General features: G+C 35.6%; 1 protein-coding gene across 1 annotated transcript in view; it reads right to left on the bottom strand.

The window, feature by feature from the left end:
- Positions 1-2,507: 2,507 nt before the first annotated feature.
- LOC120337241 (uncharacterized) overlaps positions 2,508-23,406 on the bottom strand; it is a 30,437-nt gene continuing 9,538 nt past the window's right edge. Inside the window, exons 5-6 of the mRNA XM_039404967.2 lie at positions 7,944-8,184; positions 2,508-7,352 (exon numbers count right to left, since the gene is read on the bottom strand). Of these exons, the coding sequence (XP_039260901.2) occupies positions 6,173-7,352; positions 7,944-8,184 (1,421 nt within the window). The 3' untranslated portion in view covers positions 2,508-6,172. The remainder of the gene's footprint in view (positions 7,353-7,943; positions 8,185-23,406) is intronic.

Here is a 23,406-nt window from a genome sequence, read left to right on the forward strand (position 1 = left end):
TAGATGATACAATAAAGATAAATGAAATAAGTATACACAAAACACGTCGAGACGACCTGGATGTCCAAAAGATGCCCGGGATGTTATTATGTAAAAAGTCTCCGCCACAAATGTGATATTTGAGAACCCCCCACAATTTTTAAAAATGACAAATAAGTAATATCCAGAGTTAGGTATGATTTGAATTTTTAGCTCAATCTGTATTCTTAGTCCTCATCCTAACACCAGCTAAATAATTACTATTTTTTTTAGGGGGTAGGAGTGTTTTTTTATCATGAAAAAAGACGAACCCCTGAATCTGAGTCGCAAACTCTTTTGATTACAATTCATTTATTGCATTTTACACGAAATAAACGAAAGCATATCAAATGGTACATACATAATATGTAATTAAAGTTCATTGTTTGCCAACAAACAAATGACAATAATGCTATAATTACACCATATTCATGCCACAGGCGTTTTTGTAATTAACATATTTTTACGAATAATATGTACGCCAGTGGTTCCCAATCTTTTAGGGCTGGTGGCCCCCTTCCGGAGGGGTTCGGGCACTCATGGCCCGCGTTTTATCATTCCAGTGGTATTTATAGTATTATTTTAATTGGTAGATTCCAAATACCATTATGTTCATTTCATGCTTAACAAATTGGAAACACCCTGTGAAATGTCCTTATCAAGCAATGGGAACTAGGAAGAACGGGAAGTTTTTTTGAAAAGTGAAAATTAAAATCAGTTTTGCGCCCAGCATTGTGGCCCCCTTCAACTACTTTGGGAAGGCAGGGTTCCTCGGTTGGGAATCGTTGAAATGTACGCATTGTGCAATTGCAGCTAAAGGTATCCTTGGCTGAACTCTCCATTTTGTACAGGCTACAGGTAGCAAGTACAGAGTTGTTAATATCAATTAAACCGTTTGGCACAACCCGTGTCCATGTCACGGGCGCAAACAATAATGACAAAAACAGAAAGACTTGGGTCTTAATTCAGGCATTAGATGTTTATAAGATTTTTATCATTTGGGTCACTAAAATTAATATACAATATAAATTGCGAGTAAAACTTTTGTGTTTTTTCTTATATAATCCTAAAAACCATATTGAATTTACTCAGAAAGGAGGTGTATCTACAGACAAGATAAGTCATAGGACTAGAGCAAAAGAAATGATCGTAGATGTGCTAGATTTCTAGAAGGTGACCGCAAAGAGTACATCGGCAGCATACTGTGAGCTCAAACAAGTCATTTTTAGTCGAAATGAACTTGTTTTGCCTTTTCGGCAATTAACAGATTCCATTTTGTTGCGCGCTACATTTGCAGTCACGGTACAGCTGTACGGAATTCAATTTCGGTACATATTTTCTGTTTACCCGCAAATGGCGATGCGTGTAAACCCCATTAAACATCCGCAAATCCGTAACCATAAATACCAACCGGTATCCGTTTTAGGCTCCTACAAAACCCCTTAAATTGGCGAACCGCCGTCTGTGGTGACATTCTCCGTACTTATCAAGTGAGACGCCGGTATCGATAAGTAGTGTGATGTGGAGAGAATTTAAAATTATCATACACGGAATTTGGCGCTCCAAAAGTGTGTGTACCAATATGAAGGTGATTATTTCTTTCGCCTACATTACATCAAGTTGTGTAAAGAGACGGAAGCCTATGGGTAAGGGGTATTCACTTAGCTAACACAGACAGTCCCCAAATTCGAAATGAAACTAAAATAAGTAAAATCGGAATAGAATTATGGCCTAACCATAACACACCTGGTACACATACTACGGGAATACACGGAATTTGCTCGTTTTGCAATATTGAACATTGAAATTACTTCCCCAAATACCCTTATTCGGGAATATAGAAAATGTAGCCTCCACATTGATCAGGCCCGTATAGCTGGAGCATTTCTATCAGAATTGTCACAAATGTTCACTCATAGCAAGCACATAGGACATAGGTATGTAGTCGCTGTTACGAACATAGCTGAACTGAAGCAAATTCATTAGGTTCCTCATGGAGAATTTCCATAAAATCTTTGCTTAGAACAAGCACTACGTGAGGACTGGTGGTGGGTCGGAATTAATTTGAACACAAAAACTCTATAGTCAGTCGACCTATAATTTAAACTACTATACGAGGCCATTTGCACAATACGCAATCCAGTAGTACTCATGCTGACACCACTATTCATCAAGCTGGCGACACTATTTAAGTTTTCTTGAGCAGAGTTACCTGGTAAAATCTTTAATTACCTATTTTGTATAACTCAATACACAAGAAGCTTTTAGACAGATAATACGTTGATTGCGGGCGTTATCCTCTGCAGCGCTTGTGCTTTGTTTTACTTGCTCAATTAGGAATCATTATTCTGTCAATTTTTTTTTGATTATCAGCGCAACGACGTTAGGAACACGACATAGCCACACAACCTTATGAAATTCGCTGTAATCATCAAATACTTTCCAACTTATCAAGAACCTAACATAAACTGTCATAAACACACATGGAATAAATTTTCGTCCACATCTTATTAATAACAACTTAATCCACGATATCCGCATATTTAAATATATACATATCAGATACATTTCCGATTCAAAATAAAAACTTTATATAGAGCCAATCGTTCTTATGACGTAACAATCTTATAGTATTATGTTGTCATCATGGCACCACAATTTATAACATTATGGCAATATGACGTAACAATATTAACACTTTACTATTACGTCCATAAAAATGAACTTTAAAGAAACATGCTCATCGCATTCTTTCTTGAAAATATATAGATGACGTCATTATAAGTACGTCATAATTGGAAGATCTCAATAAGTACCAAATTAAAGTTACACCTAAATAAACTTTTATGGCAATAATCACCATTACAGAATAATTAACATAAATATAATCTGAAATCTGGCATAGAATGGGCAAACAATGATATCTATAATCAGTCGAGTCGAGAATTTATCATTTTGCTACGTTTGATCACAATTAGGCGTTGATTAGAATATTTCAAGTTGGGTTAGAATATGTTAACCCAACAATTTTGTTGCGGGCGCGGTATTTTTAAGATTTATTTCGAATTGCTAGGACCAGAATCAAGAATAAGTGAGAGCTAATTGATAAAAATATAACCAAACATAGCGTTGATAAATTCTTGACTCATTTTTCATATAATACTCTTTCAACTTTACCACAAAAACTGTGTAAACCATAAAAAATAATCAATCGCTACAAATATTATAGACAAACAGTGACGTCATAGAAACATGACTTCATCGTTCGATACTACGATATCACCTTGATTTTTCCCAAAAGGTAGCAAAAAAATATATTACAAATTCCACTCCAAAAACCAAACAAGAACCAATCTCTCATGTGACGTCATCTAATGGTGACGTAAAAACGACAATACTATTCCATTACGTGCATATAATATTAGCAAACTACACTCTTGAACTTTTCCGGTTGAGCGCCCAATCATAAAATGTGAAATAAATAAAACTAATCTAAGCTATTAGAAACGATCAGATATTTAGTGGCACGTCGATGTATTCGGTTTTTCAGCGACTAGTGAATGAGCAATCAACAGTCAAATTTTGACACCAGAATGATGTTAAAATGACACTATATTTTACAATTTTTTGTACAATCTATCTAATTTTAAGCACCAAAACCAACTTCTAAACAATAACAGCTGACTAAGTTCGAGAAACAAATAAAAAATAGTATATTTTTTCTGACAATATTAGAATTTAGATAAAATTTTACATAAGTGAATCGATGAATTTTAACACCTATACACAAGCTCAGTGGATGATCGGTTTAAATATTGAACAATTTTTCGTGATAAAATTTCCACTTCGAGTTCTGCATTATGCAGGTGTGGAATGGCGGCAACATAAAGTATGTCAAATTAAAAAATATACTCAATCAAAAATACGTCATAGGAGCCTGGGTGGTATTAACGGGCTAATTTTTCAAATGTGGTGTGAAAGAACATAGACAAAGTAAGAGACGAGAGCCAAAAACTTGCATTCTACTGTTGCCAAAACTTTTTCACAAAAATTTGGGTCTGGAGTGCGGTTGGGGTTACATTAAATGTTGAAATTGATAGACAACAGAGCACTTGCGGATCAAAACCATGAGACAGAAGTAAATTTTGAAATGGTTCATAACAGTATGATCACCTCACAAGACGGCTTTTATTGAATATTTAAATTTTATGTCATAGTAACTTCTATGGGAAACTCATACTAACTGAGAACTTTGGGGCATATCACAGCTACTTCGATTAGGAAAACAAGCGCTAGTTATTAACAGAAATGAAATAAAGAAAATAAAAAGTTCGAAAAGAAAGAAAAAATGTCTGGACTAAAATCAGATACATATAGCTAATGGGAATGCGTCCAAAATATAGCACGTTACTCAAACCAAAAAAAGCTATATTGCGGGATTTTCTGAAATAGCAAAACCATACCGATGGAAAAGTTGGATTGCTCAAAAAAGATCGGTTGCGGATCTACAAAATTTGCAGCGCGATTTCCAAGCGGTTTGGTTTTGAAAAAAATACCAAATATTGATATTCAAAAAATTGCATGTAATATTGTGTTTAAATATTTTGCTAAAATTTCATTTTGGTTTTAGATAATAAAATTTCGAGTATTTGAAAATAGGATAATAAATTCACAAATACATATTTGATTCAGAAAATTTGTAATCAGAAATTAATTTCGAAAAATCCTAAAATTTAATTTAGACATAAATAGCCATATTTACAAATAGACTTTTGGTAATTAAATTTAAAAATATTTTTTTTTCAGAAAATAGACCAATTTCATTCCATCTATAGTGCAGCAGAACAAAATCAGTACTATATGACGTGGGGTGGATATCAATAACGCATTGGCATTGAAGCATAACAATGGCTAGCATTATGACGTTAGACTTTACAAAATAGAACATTAGAATTTAAGCATCCCCAATAGCTGATTGTTTATGAAACAACAAAGCAAAAATAAAAACGTTACATATTTTTAGATTTTTTGTTATAAATATATACACGAAAAAGCTCACAAATTGCACTTATTTGCAAAAATAGCCGTAAATATATGGCGATTAAAACAAAAATATTTTTTTTGGTTTTGTCAAGATTTTGGTCAAGCGCGTACACATTCAATCAACTACCCGTTAAGCAAATGCACCAACTAATAGCGAGGTTCATTTTACAATACAAAAAGCGACAAGCCGAGACTATATAGGCTATACCACTAACTCGGGGCGTATTGAGGACGATTAAGTCGCACTTAGTTAATTCAACTCATCATTTTTACTATATAACTTCATATTAAAATAATCATATAATAATCGTTTAATTTCAAACCTTTTAGAAATACCGGGAAATAATTGCAGAACTTTCACTATTTGCGCAAAAAGGAGAATATTCTGTCGAATATGATCCATATCAAATACATTCAAGTACGGCAATTATGATTCAATAATCGATTTCAACCGGACAAGTTCAACCCGGATACTGAACCAATTGTTACCAAAGTGGTTGGTACTTGACGCTGTTTGCAAAACTTTATGTAATCAGGCGTGTATCACGCGTGAATCCCGCGTACCTCACGCGCTAACTTGTAGCGTTAAGTACTTTTCATGGATTGGTTTGATATAAATAAAGTGCCAAAAGACAAGCAAAACAACTTAAAAATGATTGATGGTCGTTAATTTTAGTAAAGAGAAAAAGGATTTGCGCTTAATAAAGAGAGAAAACTTATGCAATGGTTTAATAAGCTATTATCTGGCTTTTTCTATGATTTTTGTTATTGCTAAGCGGATGAATATTTGCTAAGCGGACGAATATTTTTTATTTTATTGCGAGTTAAGGTAGTAACACCTGTCTTAAATTACATGAAACAAAATGTACAGATGCACGTTACGTGTAAATATAAGTTATGACATCATAAAATGACATCACATTGATGAATATGCAATTAAAGAAATTCTGATTGTTGAGAAAAATACGATTTTTATGGCGGGTTGTTTCAGTGAGCGAGACATCGCAGGATCAGAAGCATAGATCATTCACAAGACGTCGACTGGTGGCGTTCAAAGGCACTTTTCTCCGGATTACCAAGTGGTATTGCAATCTGCACGATTCGTGCAAATCTATGTCTCCGTCGTTTCGAAATGAAGAGAATTTCCGGATTCAACTGGATTAATCTGGTTTTCGGCGGAATGTGACGTTGACTCTGTATCGTTTGAACTTGCTTGAGTGGTGGCTATTGGACCAGCACTGTAGAAAAGCTTTGCATTTTTAGGAAGGTAGACCAATTCTGAACGGGGACCACTGAACGTAGTCGTACTGGTGCTGGGTTGAGTTTTACTCGGATCTTTTGATGCCGGGTAGAAAGGGAGCGAGTCAACGGACATCGTGTGCCGTGGAGGCGTGATGACGACTTGTGGGTTGTTCTGGTTTGTCGAGCTCTCACAACAAACTTGAGGAGTTGCAATTGGAACTTGGGGATACGTAGAACGACAACAGGGGCAAAGTGCAACTGGAACTTGCTGGGGGATTTGATTATAATCATATTGTGGGTAAAATTTAGATTGGGGTTCCGAATGTGGGTAAAAATTTGGAGATGCATAGTTGATTTGTGGGGGTACAGTGGATGGAGCGTAAACAGGGAAGTAATTATTTGAATTGCAATTGTTATTGTTGTGGTTCCATGTTTGTGATTGGTAGCATTGTGGCTGATTTTGGTACAGTTGGTTATTGTCCATTACTTGGTATTGCTGTCCTTGGATGGGTCCATGATATGGCACGTACGGTTGTGGGACCAATGCAGATCGAGAACCAGATTTTGATTGGTTGGAATGGCACGAATTATATTGGTTTCCACTTTGGACTGATTTTGCCAGAGCTTCTGTTGCAAGCTTGGTCACAAAATCGATGATCTGGCCCCTCTCATTCGACATGAGACACACAGTGCTGTTATCTACGACTTTCCGTACAATCAGCAAATATTGGAACTTTAGTTCATCCTCGCAGGCAAAATGACTTTCCAGATAACTCAAAAGTTTTTGTTGCTGCCTTGGAAACTCACTAAAATCAATGAAAAACCTGGAACACATCAATCGCTCCAGCCTGCTTACGTCTTCTGCAGACGACGTTGAGTACGAATGTGACGTCACATTAGATTTATCAGTAGATGCAGACGACAGTGTGGAATTCAGTGAGGTGTCATCATCTGTATCGCGCTCGTAACCTTCGACCTCACCTGCGGTAAAATCGCGAACTAGCAGATTGCAATATCGCAGAAGACCGCCACCACGGATTTCTTCGGGTCTGAATAAAATAAGAGTTCGTTATTAGAAAAGCTGTAAAACTAGATGCATTTATATGGTTTAACATGAGGTTGGTTCCACGGGTAGAATTTCGGGTTCCCGTATATATGTACGAGGTTAGGGTTACATCATAATTTTATTCCGATTTTCCTTATTTTAGTTCTATTACACGAGTTCGGGGACTGTCTGTGTTAGTCAAATGAATATATCTATATAATTCAGTCCCTTCATACAAAAAAGGTACGAACAAAATTAGTTACCTCCATATTGGTACATACACTTCTGGAGCGCAAAATTTCAAACCCAATTCACCTCAATGTTTTTTCAAATTGTACATCGCATTGTAAATGAGTCATTAAATTAAAATTAAAAGAAAAAACATCGAGCAAATTGAAAAAGCATCTTAATCGGAAGCAGGACTGTTGTTAAGCGTGTTCCCGATCATTTAAGGGTAAAATATATCTCTTGAATAGCGGAGAACTAAAAAACGAAATTGATTCAACATGTAGACTGATCTAAAAAGCTTTAAATTTGATTTTGTGCAAATTCTACAGGCAAACTGATTTAACCAATTGTACAAAACGCAACATACCTTTTAGTACATATTCGTCGGTGACGTAAATGCCTCAAAGCAGCCTCGAAGTCTCCATAAACGCTTTCAGCCAGAACGGAAGGGTAGAAGTTGGGTGAAATTTTGATATCTTCGGATTCTTCTAGATTTTTGGAAACGATTTTGAATCTTTGGTACGAATCTAGTATGATCTGGAATGAATCGACGCTGAACTCGTATTGTCTCCGCATGTTCTCAACAAACTTTAGCTCCAAGTTGCGACCTATAAACAGAAAAATTAAAAATGAATATCGCTGCAGTAGGACCAAAGTAGAAATGCCAAATTGTCCGTTCAGAAATGGTTTTGATTATCTTTTATGAACCAGGGGTCATCTTTTGGTCAGGGTTTAAATGCTGGACCTGTTTTAGTTTTAATTTTAGACATGAGAAAAATTATCGTGCAGTAGGACCAAAGTATTTTATACCACGTTTCTCGAAAATACACTTTTTTTTATCTTCGTGCATTATGGATCAGGGGCCATCTTTTGGTCTGGGTTTCAATGCTGAACCTGCATACTTTTGATTTATAATTGTGCCTTATGTATTCTTCCGTATCTTATGTGTTAGATTTGGCTGTTAGAACCAAACTATTACAAAAAATGCGATTTTACAAAACAATAAAATGTGACATGAGCTAATTTGGTTTTGGTGCGGCGATATGGTAGAATTATGAATCTACAAAACCGCTTAGGTCTCAGTAAACACACCCATTAAATCTAAATCAGATGGATACACTATCCAACACTAGAGTTTGATAAAATAAATGTCAATAGCGACCAAGTGATGAACATTTTTGAATTTTACTTATTGGGCTTGCAGAAGCTTTTGGTTGTGAATCAATAAAACATAATTTACAGTCACGGGTATTGAGTTGAAGTTCCGGATATGTCGTAGAATTCATTAGTTGCCATAATGTTTCTCTTAAATGACACCAACACTAAGTAGACTTAATATTCGTTCAATAAAACATTCATCGCAACTCAATCCCGGAATTGTATCTTAATTCGTTAACAAAATATGAACGAACTCGCCGTGAACGTGAGAATTGCGTGGGCTTTTAGTGCAATATAGGCGCGGTTGCGTCGAAACACAAAAGACTACGTAGCACGCTCCGACGCCTTTGTTAGTGTATAAGTTTTCTTTGGCACTAATTAGGCTTTCACAACAATTGAAAATCAGCTTTAACAAAGTATACGCTTCCGGTGACCTGTAAAGAATACGCTATTACAGAGGGACAGTCAATTTGCGTGTGAATTTGTCGCTTGGGCGTTTTAGAAACGATTTAATAAAACTAATGTCAAAAGACTGGAAAGCCATTTTGTTTGCGTGTTAGAGCCCTTAAGAACGACGATAAACTTAAACAAGGGTATTTTTTTCAATATTGTGATGAATGTTCAAAAACTTATTTTTTCGACAACGTAATGTTAGTTATGAGTTCATTATATCATATCATTGAGTAAATGGACAAAAAACATTAAATTTCATTGCGTCTTCAAGCAGCCAAAAATGTCTTAGTTCCATATGTAAAGTTAATAATTATATTAATAATGCAGAAAATGTAATCCAATGTTAACAGCAAAGTCAAATCAGTACGACGAAGTTTGAAAGATAGCGTAATGAACGATGGTTAACAGTTTTTTATTGTCTTTAAAACAGTATTATAACGTTAAATCGCGAGGACGTCATTTTTTTATTTAATGTCTGTCTCTTTAAAATCCCTGAATATTGTTTAATTATTTATCCTAGCCATCGTTTTCAATATTATTCGTTATATTAAAATACACACGCTTGATATTCTTTAAAAAATGAAGATTTGGCAAAATTTTGCATCGTTGCAAACAATAGCTTACGCAGCAGCCCCGCCGGAAGCTCGTTCGTCTGCAATTGGCCGTGAATTTAAATCCAGGTTACCGGCACACAAACCTGTTGTCGAATAAATATCCGATTACACGGCCGCGATGTATCAACCCGCCACAATCGAAGGATTTAAAAGATTTGGAATTTTTCCGTGAAAAAAAAAATGAAAATAAAAAAGGACGTAATTTTTTCCGTAATATAGGAGTTGGGATGGAAAATGATTTTGAAGTTTCACTGTGTTATGTTAATACCGACTTTCAAGTTGACAATTTTGCCATAATAAATCGTTTCTTAATTCCACTATATATAGTCAATGCCCTGCATAGCGCAAGAACATAACATGTTGTAAACCATTTAATTGCATTCATTCGATTTTCTCGGTTAATGTGCAGCATTTTTTCTAATCAAATATGCCTATCAACAATACATGGTCGCTTAATTAAAGTAAAAACACCCTTTGAGTGATAATTACAAATGATTAGGTCCTAGTATTATGCTACTCATCTTCATACACTGGGGTCAGAAATCTGGGAAACAGCTTCGCGTCTTTATGTTGTAAGAGATTTTGGGGGTTGAGGTTTATTGACCTTCGTTATCCGTATAACACTGCTAAGCGGAAGCTTTTAGGAACTGATTTCCTCAGATAAAGTTAGTCATGAAAGGTTAGGTCTTATTTTGGAAATGACTTCAACTAGGTTTTAATTTGATCGCTGATAGATTTCGTTGTTTGATTGTGTTAAAAGTTCCATTGGCCGCGCTATCTATCACCACAGCTAAAACTTAGGGTCGTTGTTTTTGTCTGTTTATTTATGAAACAAGACTGAAATAGTTTTACGCATCTGTGAACATAGACAAAACAGAGGTTCCGTTGTGTTTACGAACAACACCGACGCCTGGGAATTCATGGGGAAGAGCAACACAACTCTTAAGAACAAATAAGTTTAGCAATCCTGGTAACGCCGTTTCACGAGTGAGATTGCTTAAAGAAAGCTAAACTCGTACCATGTACTTGAACCGTGGTCGCAACTTGCAAGCTGTCACTCAACTAATGGATATGAAATTTTATACGCGGAGTTATAAAAACATATTCAAATATAAGAACAAGCCCAACAAGGTATAATGAAAATCTCGAACAGGGCCGTTAAATTCAGGCTTCACTAGATTTATGAAGTGCTCTGCCAGGTTTGCCGAATATCACGCAAGATAATTACATCTTAATCGACACGGAAAAATACATTTAAAGCCGACAGTAGCCACCCAGTAAAATGCCTCCGCGTTTGGATATATTAACGGTGCCAATTTAGCGTGAAATCTCAGCGGTTTTGATCTCAATAAATTTAGTTGGAGTTGGGTTAGGAACTGAATTATATGACAATGTCTTTATGAGATTAAACGCCGCAATTGATTGCAACTGATATAACGTCAAGCAAGTGAGACCACATACCAAAGTGGCACCAAATAAACTATGTTATTGGGCTGCAACATTATTGTTATTAATTCTGGTGTCGAGTTTCCGAGAACTCGTTATAAACACTTAGAATAACTCGACAAAAAGCACACATAGGCTTACATAATGACTCGATATGCAAATACAAAGGTGTATCGGGCAACGGGCCAAAGACGAAATGTATGTTTTACACCTGGCGCATTGCCATACCAAGCCCGACATAATAAATTGTCAACAACCATGCCATGAGGTATTATTACAAGAGAGAACGCCGTATGGCAACACAACGTCACCGTAATAACACGAAGCAGGATATAGCGGCCTTCCGTGAGTTCTTTGGCCTGAAATCTATGCTATTTCTGGCCGCATAAGTGATCTTTTATATTTGTTATGGATACAAGACTGTGAACAACAGCTCATGTTAACGAAATGTCTCGTAAACAACATTAATGGTGATTGAGTCGATATGTATGGCCAGAACAAAATAACTTTACCTTTAGGGATACAAATTAATTACGAAGTTGGAATAACAAATAAAATCCTAATTTGTGGTATCGATTGGGTTTCTACATATCCTTCTTTTATATTTTTGAGGTGGTGAATCAGTATACATACAATTCAAGGATGTCAATATGTAGTTGATTAATGTATGGCTGAGGAAGTTATAGTTTATTTCGTTCTTAAACTCGTCAAGAGCCAAATAGCGTAAACGGTTTCCAGGCGCGAAATTCGGCGATGCGGATTCAACAACGCAATATAGCCATTCCTCAGACTTGCCTGTCTCTCATGTATGTCTGAGGAAGTCTGACCTAGGCCACACGAAACGTTACAGAAATATAATAGTGTTATTGTGCAGCAAGACTCTTGAATCACTTGTAATATATTCCCAACGTATGAAAATCAAAAAGCTACTATACTGAGTACAGCTAATTTCAAATGTTTTATTTTATTTTATTCGTGTTTGAAATAGTTGGCTGGAAATATAATTTAGGATCCGATTGTATCGATAATTAACGTACTGAACTTATCTTTGCATATTTGTAAAGACACAAATCTTTATTTCCAAAAGCATCTGGATATAGATATTTTGTATACCAATAATTCGCTATTCTGTAATTCAACTTATCGGCAATTAATTGAGAATTCGGATATCTAAAGTAATGGATATAATTGCGGAAGGGAACAGTCAATATTTTTCAGATATTGAAAAGAGATCAGTTTCAAACAGCATCAATTTCGAAAGTATTCAATACTTTATATATCCCCTAATGTGACCAGAGAGCATGTTACCTTTAAATCGGAAATGGTCATGAAACCGGAGTGACAGCACGTTCCTATTCAAATGGCTCATATTTTTTGTTAGCCATTCGACTTATCCGTTGTTAACCCTATTCTCACAACTCTAATTTTCATTATAAGTTTATATTAAAGTAATATTAAAAGGCAAGAACGAGTTAAAACGGACTTACTGGCGATTCACTGTATACCGCATATTAACCCACATATCACCGGGACCAATGAATTGCCCTACGCATTACACACCATTTACATCCGTCACACCCAAGGGGTTATAATAAAAACTCGAAATCTCTCATGTACGAACAACTCGATAATTCAATGGGGAAACATCATAAACAAATGATTAAAACACGACTATTTTAAAATAAATATTCAAATTTTATTTATCTTTAAACAACTCTACCAGAACACTCGGCGATGACCTTATCACGACGACCAGTTAATCGTAATCATCGGGCAAGCCTAAGTCTAATGTATGTGGGGCCGTGGAAAATTCCAGGGAATGTTAAGCTTAACACCGCTGAGAACGTGCTGTTTCAGAGGATGTAAATTTTGTGACCGTGAATAAATGTTTGGCGCGTCATTTTTTTATTATATTTTCTTCCAAAATACTGCCATATCCGCTACCTGTTGCAAACTGGTATATTCGATAAGATATTAGTCCAACTCCGACAAATTGATGCTATCTTGTTATTTTCATTTCTGACATTCTATAGGCATCAAACGATCTCGGGTTCAGATTGAGTATCCTTGCGAATATTGCAATTACATTTTGACTTAAAAACGCGCAAAATTTTTAAACTAATTACGGTATGTCTAACGTGAATCGATTGAACATACGTTTTCGAGTGTGTTGTCATAAACAAAACTAATCATTATGACGCATCACATATCCTATTGTTCTGTGGACGGAAATTAAGCCTGCTCACTTCATGAATATCCGGAACCGGCCGGTGTCAGCGGTGACGAATATACCGACAATTTTAGAGGATTAAATGATAATGTACAATGTAATAAAAGCAGAAATACAACTGGAATTCCAGGGTCATTTCTATACCTAGCTGTTTCCTTTTTCAATCGTCGGGACTACGTCGGTAACTGCGATGCACATACAAAGCGTGTTCGCCAAAACACCGATAAGGACTTGTTGTCATGTCCAGTTAATACAAGTCAACTTTGGACTTCTACTTTCAGTCTTGTATCGATTGCCGTATTTTTAACAGTTAATTTACTAAATTTTAATAGCGTAAAAGGTGTTTTGCATCACTGGTTCTAAAAAACAGCTTCCTTCCTCTAAAATTAAGACATAAACTGACATTACGTGGACCCAGTCACCTCATCAATGGTATATGAGTGTCCGAAAAAAAGTGAATACGATGCGATGTGAAGCGATAATCCATGCAATAACTTCAGTGACCATGCAAGGCATATAAAACTATTTCCGCGCAATCAGTAAGATATACAAAAGATTGTTGCGTTTTATCTGACATTGGGTCATAAGTTCCGCTCTTCATTTTCGACGCTCAATATTGAGAATACATTGTTCACTCAAGGACTGTTTGCATTTTTATATAAGTTATCCGATTTGAATTAGTTCCATATTGCGTTACTTTGCCCAATGTTACATCAAGTTTGTCGCCTCTCGGGATGTGCGTAATGGAAACCGTCAAGGGTCAGCTCTTGATGAAACCATATATCGTATTATAATATCATTCGAGGCATCGATATCATTTATAAACAAAGATACCCGCTAATATACAGGGTTATATATAAAGGAATTCACAAGTTAATTTACATGTTACTCTACGATTGCAATTTGAATACTAGTTAAAATCCATACAAAAACAAGCAATAATTAAATACCACCAAAGCTTATTATGGGCAATTCATACTAACTTGGCCTATAGACTGCCGGTCGTCGTAATTACAAATTTGAATTACTTTGAAACGCCCAAACGATCTTCTCACTCCTTTTCATAGCATATTAAATATTAAAGATATGTTACATAGCGGTAGGACGTATTGCATGAATATTTCAATGTTTTTTGAACATAATATGTTTACTTTACTACATCACCGTCTCGCTGCGATGTATCTTCATTACCTTTGACCCCAGTGAGACATACACCGAGAGAGAGAGAGAGAGGGAGGGAGAGAGAGAGAGACTCGGAACTTGTGTTTTCTCGCAGAAGAAACAAATTTTGCCGATAACCGGGAAGACTGCCATTGATATAGAAACGTTGTTTCTCACAGCGTAACAGGCTGTTTTCAGTCCTACGTTGCTATATTTAGTTTTCACCTTTTTAAGTATTGGTCTGTAGCATTCACCTTAATTTACTAACCGGGCCAAAGTACTGGGGCAGCCACCAATCAATTATTTTTTTGATTTTGCGCGTTTATAGCTCTCATGCGGCAGATACATTTTTACACGGCTGGCCTGACAAATATCAGAAGAAGCAACATCTTCGAGAAAAGAGTTCCGGTCGCCGTCATAATCCGGACTTACGGGTCAGCGCAAAAGAACAAATTCACCGAGTTCTCCGACCATTGAGAAACGCTCGGTTAATACGGGGATGAAAATCGACAGTATTATAATGAATATTTAATACTGGTACACTGTTCTACATTACATAAGCGGGTACATTAACTGCTTTATACAATGGGTAATAGAATATGAAGATGATGGTTACGTCATTGTCAGATATCATGGTTGCCAGATTATATATTAAAGCAAATGTTACCCAAATCAAAATGACAGAGCTTAGATTATGATTAGGGTGAAAGTGTCACCGATTATACGATATTTAAACCAAGGGACTTATGACTGAAAGCGTATGGTCGCGGTTTGAAGGTCCCGGATACACTCACAATGGTCGCCGACCCACTCAGACGACATAAATACGATACGATAAGCCGAATGGACAAGATTGCTGTGGGTCATGAAACACAAATATGGTGTCCAGTTCCTAAAGTCTAAATTTTTTTTATAATTGAATGAAGATTTGACACTAACATAATATAGTTTGTTGGTCCGTACCGTGTATATTATTGTATATTAAATTGGGCCTAAAATGATAATTAAATGAAAACAAACTTTTCACGAAATATTGAGAACTGACTTTATAACAAAATTGGAATTGTAACAAGACTTTATGAACACGCTATATTTCTTCTCATACATTCTCCATCTTTCACAGCGCTTGCTATAAAGCCTAACACATAGTTAAATTTATTTATGTATAGTAGATGTAGTAGCATTTTACGATCGCTAATAAATTCGATCATTGATTGAGGTTTGTAATTCAAAAATAACCAAAACGATTTGAATAAATGTCATCACCGCTATCGATTTGACTTGTAATTCCAAAAACAAATATTTATCACCGCTATTAGGTCATGAAAATAGCAACCATTTATGATTTCACTGTTCATTTGAATTTTAGGGTCAAGTAATTAGGAAAAATATTAAAATTCAATTAAAATTGGATTTCGCACAAATAATTTCAAAATTTCCAGGTCAGGTCACCGGAGTGTTATTCAAATATTATTTTCCGATATAATTCCGTAAATTGAAATTATTTCCTTTATGCGATAATAATGTGACCGGTGGTTTTATGAAAAATTCAACGGAAACCCATAAACGCGAAAATAATATTGATTGACATGAAATAAACCGACGATATAGAGTTAAACATTATATTCAGGCCTCGCTGCTTGAGTGCCAGGTTAGGGTTAGGCCATAACATATTCCGATTTTTTCTATTTTAGTTCTATTACGAGTTCGTGGACTGTCTGTGTTAGCCAAGTAAATATACCACTGCCCATAGATTTCAGTTCGTTTACACAACTTGATGTACTTCATACTTCTGGAGCGCGCCGGTTTATGGTGGGTTACATTTTTCAATGTATTTCCCCGGCTTGTTAGCTTATACTAATTTTATGACTTTCCTATTGTTGCACATGTTCCGCGCTTTATATACAATAATCAAACAATAATTGTGATATCTATTGATGCAACACATTTCAATTTCGGTTTCTAAAAATAGGGAGAGAGTTTTAGAGCAGCCTCTTCTGAGCAGCGTGTACAGAGTAAAATGTTTGTTGGGCACTTACGCACATCTACACGAAGATGGGAAAATTACAACCTGTCATTGTCAACACCACATCGTAATATTGATAGACGTGGACTAAACAAACGATATATTTTACATATAAATATTTTACCAACAGTCATTGTCATTTCCATATTTATGAGCAACATCAAGGGCTAAAGATAAACACAACGAAATGGTGTCAACAGAATAAATGCCAAACAAAGATGTTGTGCAGTAAACATTATTGTTTGTATGCAAATATGTAGTCATTTCACGCAATCATGCTACTGTTTACCGTCGTCAATCTCAAGATAATTGAAGGAAGTTACTAATTACCGCCCAAAACACCAAAAATGATGAAGCATTGTGGGCTCAGTAAACGGTTGTTAAGATCATTTGTTTATAAGAATCAAGTGTAGCATTATATTCAAACCCATTCGACCTTTTCGATAGATTACAATTACGGGCGCTCCAGAAATGTGTGTACGAATACGGAGGTAACTAATTCTGTTCGCCTACTTTACATCAAGTTGTATATAGGAACTGAAACCTATGAAAAAAGGGGATATTCACTTGGCTAATACAGACAGTCCTCGAACTCGCAATAGAACCAAAATAACAAAAATCTGAATGGCATTATGCCCTAACACCAGTGGTGGGGTTCAGCCGGTTCGCACCGGTTCTAAAGAACGGTCTCGCGGAATTTTATGAGATCAGCGAACCGGTTAGCATTACTAAAAAACATATAACAATACCGGTCGAAAAATATGACTTCTATGATGAAACCGGTTGGCAAAAAATTTAAATCCCATCACTGCCTAACACCACCCTGGTACACATACTGCGGGAGAACCTAATTAAGAATATTATCTCTCCACCGCCACTTTTAACGCTATGATTGGCTAGGCCCAGCAACATTTTTAGGGGCACCATGTCCCAGTTGAAATATGACTAATATACATGTGGCAGTGGTTCCCAACCTTTTTTAATATATTCCTATCTTTGCATATTTTGAACACCTTTATTTTTCCCCCACTTACACAAAATAATACTTCTTCGTTTTTTGTTCAAGGATTCCTAGTTGGTTATATGTCCGACTGGCGTATTATGCTCATAGTGTGTGAATAACTAAACAATATTAAAACAGCCACATCGATTACAGATAGCTGTATTTCTTGCTCCCAAACCGCATAATTTTTCCCGGGTTTGAAACGGGTACTTCCGTAACATATGTACCAGGTTAGGATTGGGCCATAATTTTATTCCGATTTTCCTTACTTAAGTTATATTACAAGTTCGGGGACTGTTTGTTGGAGCCTTGGTACTACTGAAGTAAGCGCACCAAGATGTCGCACAACCTGAACCCTAATCTGGTACACAATCTGAGTTCAGGTTGGGCGTCATCTTGGTGCGCATACTTCAGGAGGCCCAAAGTGAATATACCCCCGTAGGCTTCCGTCCCTTCACACAACTTGATGTAAAGTAGGCGAACAAAATTAGTTACCTCCATAAAGGTACACATACTTCTGGAGCGCCGTGAAACGTTGCCTTATGGCTTGGCATTATTGCAATTTATTATTGGTAGATGTATATCCAATTCACATTGGGTCCGTAGGAGTCGTGAGACTATCCATTTGCTTGGAATAAATAAATGCTATTGGCAGACATGGTGAGGATATCAGGAGTATGGAACGTTAATATGGAATCAATTATTTATGAAGTCTATGAGCAAATTCATGAGCAAGTAGGTGGATTGAGTCATTAGGGCATGGTGATCTGCTTTGGCTGTATTTCAAGAATTTCTCGAAAATATTTCGAGCGGAAAAGTTATCTCTTTTGCGTGAATAAATATGCTTTGAACTCAGTGCTTGGTCGAAACAAGTTCATTGTGCGCTCCAGAAGTATGTGCACCAAGATGGCTTACACCGTAACGTAGTATATGTACCATGTTAGGGTTAGGCCATAGTTTTATTCCAATTTTCCTTATTTTGTTCTTTTACGAGTTCGGGGACTAGCCAAGTGACCCACGTAGTATTTGTACCTAAAATTAGGGCCTAATCCTAACCTGATACACATACTACGTCCCGGTTTCCGCCATCTTGTCGCACATACTACGGGAATACCGTTTATTATGTATTCATGAAGTAATATAGCAATAACAAAAAAATGAAGATTGGTAGTAATTCTACAGCGAATACAAAGCCGATTTCCTTCCTCAAAACGGCAAAATTTCTCCCTGGAGGGAATTCGTACACAGTTTGAAAACGTTGTGCTAGAGCAGGGGTGCGCAAGGTTATTGGATCAGGGACCTGGACTGGCGGGCCATGTAAGTGTGACGTAATAATTTACATTTTAAGAACAATTTTTACAGTGTTACAAAATCAATAACAATAAGCAACAATAATTGGAAAACAATAAGCCTGTGCCAAAACTAAATTTAATCGAAATCTTAACAAATTTCTTGAGCCGTTTTTTAGCTAAAAGAGTGACAAATGAGTACTGCATCCCGCATTTTATTTTTCCAAACAGACCAAAAAGATCACATGTGGAGAAAATCATTTTTAATTAGAAGTGATTATTGAAATTTTAGCTGCATTGTTGGTAAAATAATCTTCGAAAACGATTATCTGCTGGGTATGGTGCGACGAACTTAACCATGCTGGTATTCCAGGTTAATATAGGGCTAATTAATCACTCTGGTACGTGCTTTATTAAATGGTTTTTACGCAAACGACTTGGACGGATCATCATTGACAAGAGTGGAAAACAAAGTCCCGCAGTTTAATTATTTTCAAACAAGCCAAATGATCCCAGGCAAAGAAAGTCGTTTTTAATTAGAAGTGAATATTAAAATTTTAGCTGGGTTGTTGGTAAAGTAAGCTGCAATAACGATTATCTGGGTATGGTGAGACGAACTTAACCATGCTGGTATTCCAGGTTAATATAAGACTAATTAATCACTTTAGCACGTACCAAACGACTTGGACGGATCATCATTGACGAGAGTGGAAAACAACGTCCCGCAGTTTAATTATCTTCAAACAAGCCAAATGATCCCAGGCAAAGAAAGTCGCTTTTTATTGGAAGTGAATATTAAAATTTTAGCTGGGTTGTTGGTAAAGTAAGCTGCAAGAACAGTTATCTGCTAGGTATGGTGAGACAAACTTAACCATGCTCTGAAGTACAAGATTATTAATATAAGACTAATCACTTTCTACGGACAAGTGGTTCGTGATTATTAGAAAATTTATTTTGAAATTGATAAAATAATAATCTTCTTGCGACAAACAACAAGAACAAGGATTTTAATAACGACAACATAATACAAAAAAGGTCTGTAAAGACACTTCCCGTTCAATAGAGAACTATTTTATTCGCGTATACTCTGACTAAATCATATCCGCGTAGATATTTAACCTTGTCAACTACGATTCGTCCGAGGTGGGAATTGTTGTTGTAAGGGATTATTACATGGTTGAGCTCACTTTAATATAAGACGAAATTAAAGTGCGACCAAAATCAAAGTGTCTTTGAGTAAACACGACATGTCATTAGAGTGAACATTCATAAATGTATTGTGATTTTATATATGATAATAAAATTGCTGTTCTAACAAATGCTAGCAGGAGTATCATACACATTATACAGTCCCAATTCATTTTCATGAATATGCGTAAGGAGGTATAAAAGCGGAGAGACCCTGAAAATAGCGCTTAAAGCATGCACAATAAATATATGGTATTGGGAGGTCGGACATCCCCTGACAAGTTGAATTGGTAGATATTACTTGAAAATTCACATGTTAATTACAATCATATTTCAATTTCGTCTTTTTGGCAAATTCTTTCAAAGTTTTGAAAACTGTTATGAAAAAATATTGAGGATTATTATTCAAACAAAACGGCTATTCAGCACGAATGTACAATTTAATCTTGCCGGTTGGTTTTTAATGCTTCTGTGGGATTACTAGACTTATGCTAATTCGTAAGAGAAATGTTGCTCGGCTCAGCTTAGCTCGTGTTCGGAGCCCGTCTTTGCACTGTTTATTCAGCACGTTTTAAAGCTGTTTGTTGTGTATGAAATGCATAAGTATGTGGTATTTTAAATTAATTAAAAGTTTTGATTTATCTAATATAGAATTTAGTTGCACTGAAATCGCGTTTTGTCATACACGTAGCCACACAGCTAACCCACATGACTAAATTCTCATGTTCTCAGGTCACAATTTAGGATTTTTAAGTCTTGTTTGACGAGATAAAAAACCGTCACGATTCTACATTTTAGAACTGGATTTCCATCCTGTTCGAGTTCACAGCTTTCAAGTTTTTCTAAGTAAGACTCTGTAGGTAAACATTCAACAATAATAAATCCACCCCGACACCTTGTAAAACGTAAAAGTTGATTCAATTTTATTCAAGTGTTTCCCCAAGGCCACAAAAGCACGTTTAATAGTAACAAACGCACACAGGATGCGGTAGCGAACTCATATTTGAAATTCGCCTCAAAATGGGACGGAACGAAACAGAAACCAACGCGAAGTAAAAGATTTCATTCTCATTAAATAGGACCTATGTTTTTTTTCACTTCAATATTAACCCTTATTAATGTACAAATAACACAATACAAAGAAGATTACTGCTAACTAATTTAAATTTTATTTAATATATTTTTGGTCGTGCGCCAAAAATTCAAATTACCGAATTTTCTGACCGATTTTGTGTTCCTTGTTATGGATGAAACTATAACAATGGTTACAACCACGTTAACTACCATTGGACCAAATCCAACCCGGGTCCAAGATTACAGATACTTATTTGGACACATTTTCACAGTCCCCTTTTGACCCGAAGTGCTTTTAGCATAGTTTGGCATATATATAACTGTTGTGATTTTTTGGAAAATCAGAGCCGAGAATTTGGATGGCCCTCGAACTACAAAGCAGGTGGTGATATGGTAATATTGTATACAGATAACTTGCACGCATATCTATTAAGGTTGATAAGGCACAAAGACTATTGAAATATTGATGTCTGATCACAGCAGATTGCGGGTATTTCTGTCAGATAATTCTACAGTGCTATACAACAGAGTACCTTGTATATTACGTGCTTTACAAGAAACTACAACAAAATATCATTAAATTTACAATTATTTTTACACATTTTAGGGAGAAATAGTTTGCAAGGAATTACAAACTACAAGGAAATGCCACTTAAATTTACAATTTTTTTTATACAACTAAAGAGAAATATTTTATAAACATAATTTCAAAACTCAAGTATTGCTTTTCGGTGCTTCACCGGCTACAATTGAAAAGACTGCCGTATCCGGGTTGTACAAGGGCTTTTGAAATGAAGGACATTTACATAACCGATATAGTTCGACAAATAGACTCGTCCTTAGCCTCATGTCTGGTACAGTAAGGGCAACAAAAAGTCTACAATGGATACGATGATAAAAAATTGCTTCTACTTAACTTCAGTCAATAATGCTTCGATCAAGAATGTGTTACTTTAATGTTGATTTTACACATATGCGTTTATAGGCGATTTCGAAGATGCTACTACTAAAGAATGGAAACTGTTTATTTTTGTGGTATCGAATAGTTTTAACATAATTTTTCATTCTGAAGACGGAATTTTCCCCAAAATTGCCAACTTTTTTATAATTTATTTTTTATGATTTGAAAAATGAATACCGAGCGATTCCATTATATTTAACGCTGAATATTTGCACAGATGTTCATGGGAATTTCGAATATACAAGAAAAAAATTATTTGTTTCCATGGTATCAAATAATTTTCACATGCTTTTTTCATTTCATTTTGAAGACGGGCATTTTTTCCGAATTTCAAACTTTTTCAGAATTCATTTTGAAATATAAATGCCAAGCAATTACCAATAAATTTAACGCTGATGATTCTCATGTATCTTTATGGGTGTTTTAAAGATATCAATACTAGAAAAACTCATTATTTTTGTGATATCGAATCATTTCCGCATGCCTCTTTCATTTCGAAGACCAAATTTCAAAAGTATTTTAGAGTGTATTTTTAAAGATCCAAGTATATCTATTGCCGATTATTCACATATTTGTTTATGGGCAATTTGAAGACACTAACGATAGAAAAGTACTGTTTAATTTTTCGATATTGCATATTTTCGAAAGGTTTTTCTAACATATTTACAAAATACAATATATCATCTTCAAAACCAAAAACCAAGCGATTCCAGTGTATTTTTATCAGGTCAAATGAATCCTATTTTTAGAATATTCTCTCTCATCAATAGGAATCGATAAAAATCGCTATTTTGGCACGTATCGCCATGATTTAATCCCGTGTTAAAGCGACAGAAACGCACATGAATTATGCAAAATGCCTCAGTCTGCGAAATATGAATCCTCTATTTCTCGCATTTATCGTTAGTTCGTCCCTAATTTGTATGCAAGTAAGAGTGAAAACCACATGTCACAAAATCGTTTTAAATTAATTTAAAAATTGAAATTTTGTTTTTTTTGTGGCGTGACCTATATAAAAATATAATTTGATAAAAACAAGATCAAAATTGACGTCATTTCTGATGGTACATGACGTCAGGTAAATATGATTATTAAGTCATTGCTTATCACATGACTGCGTCATGAAGCGATTAAAAAAATTTGGCTTCTAAAATTGGGACACACGAGTTCTAAATTAAACGATACAGTTGATGGTCACAGCCAGCCGATTAAAATAGGAAGTACAGG

This window comes from Styela clava, chromosome 10 (assembly GCF_964204865.1).
Source record: "Styela clava chromosome 10, kaStyClav1.hap1.2, whole genome shotgun sequence".
NCBI classification, from domain to species: Eukaryota; Metazoa; Chordata; class Ascidiacea; order Stolidobranchia; family Styelidae; genus Styela; species Styela clava.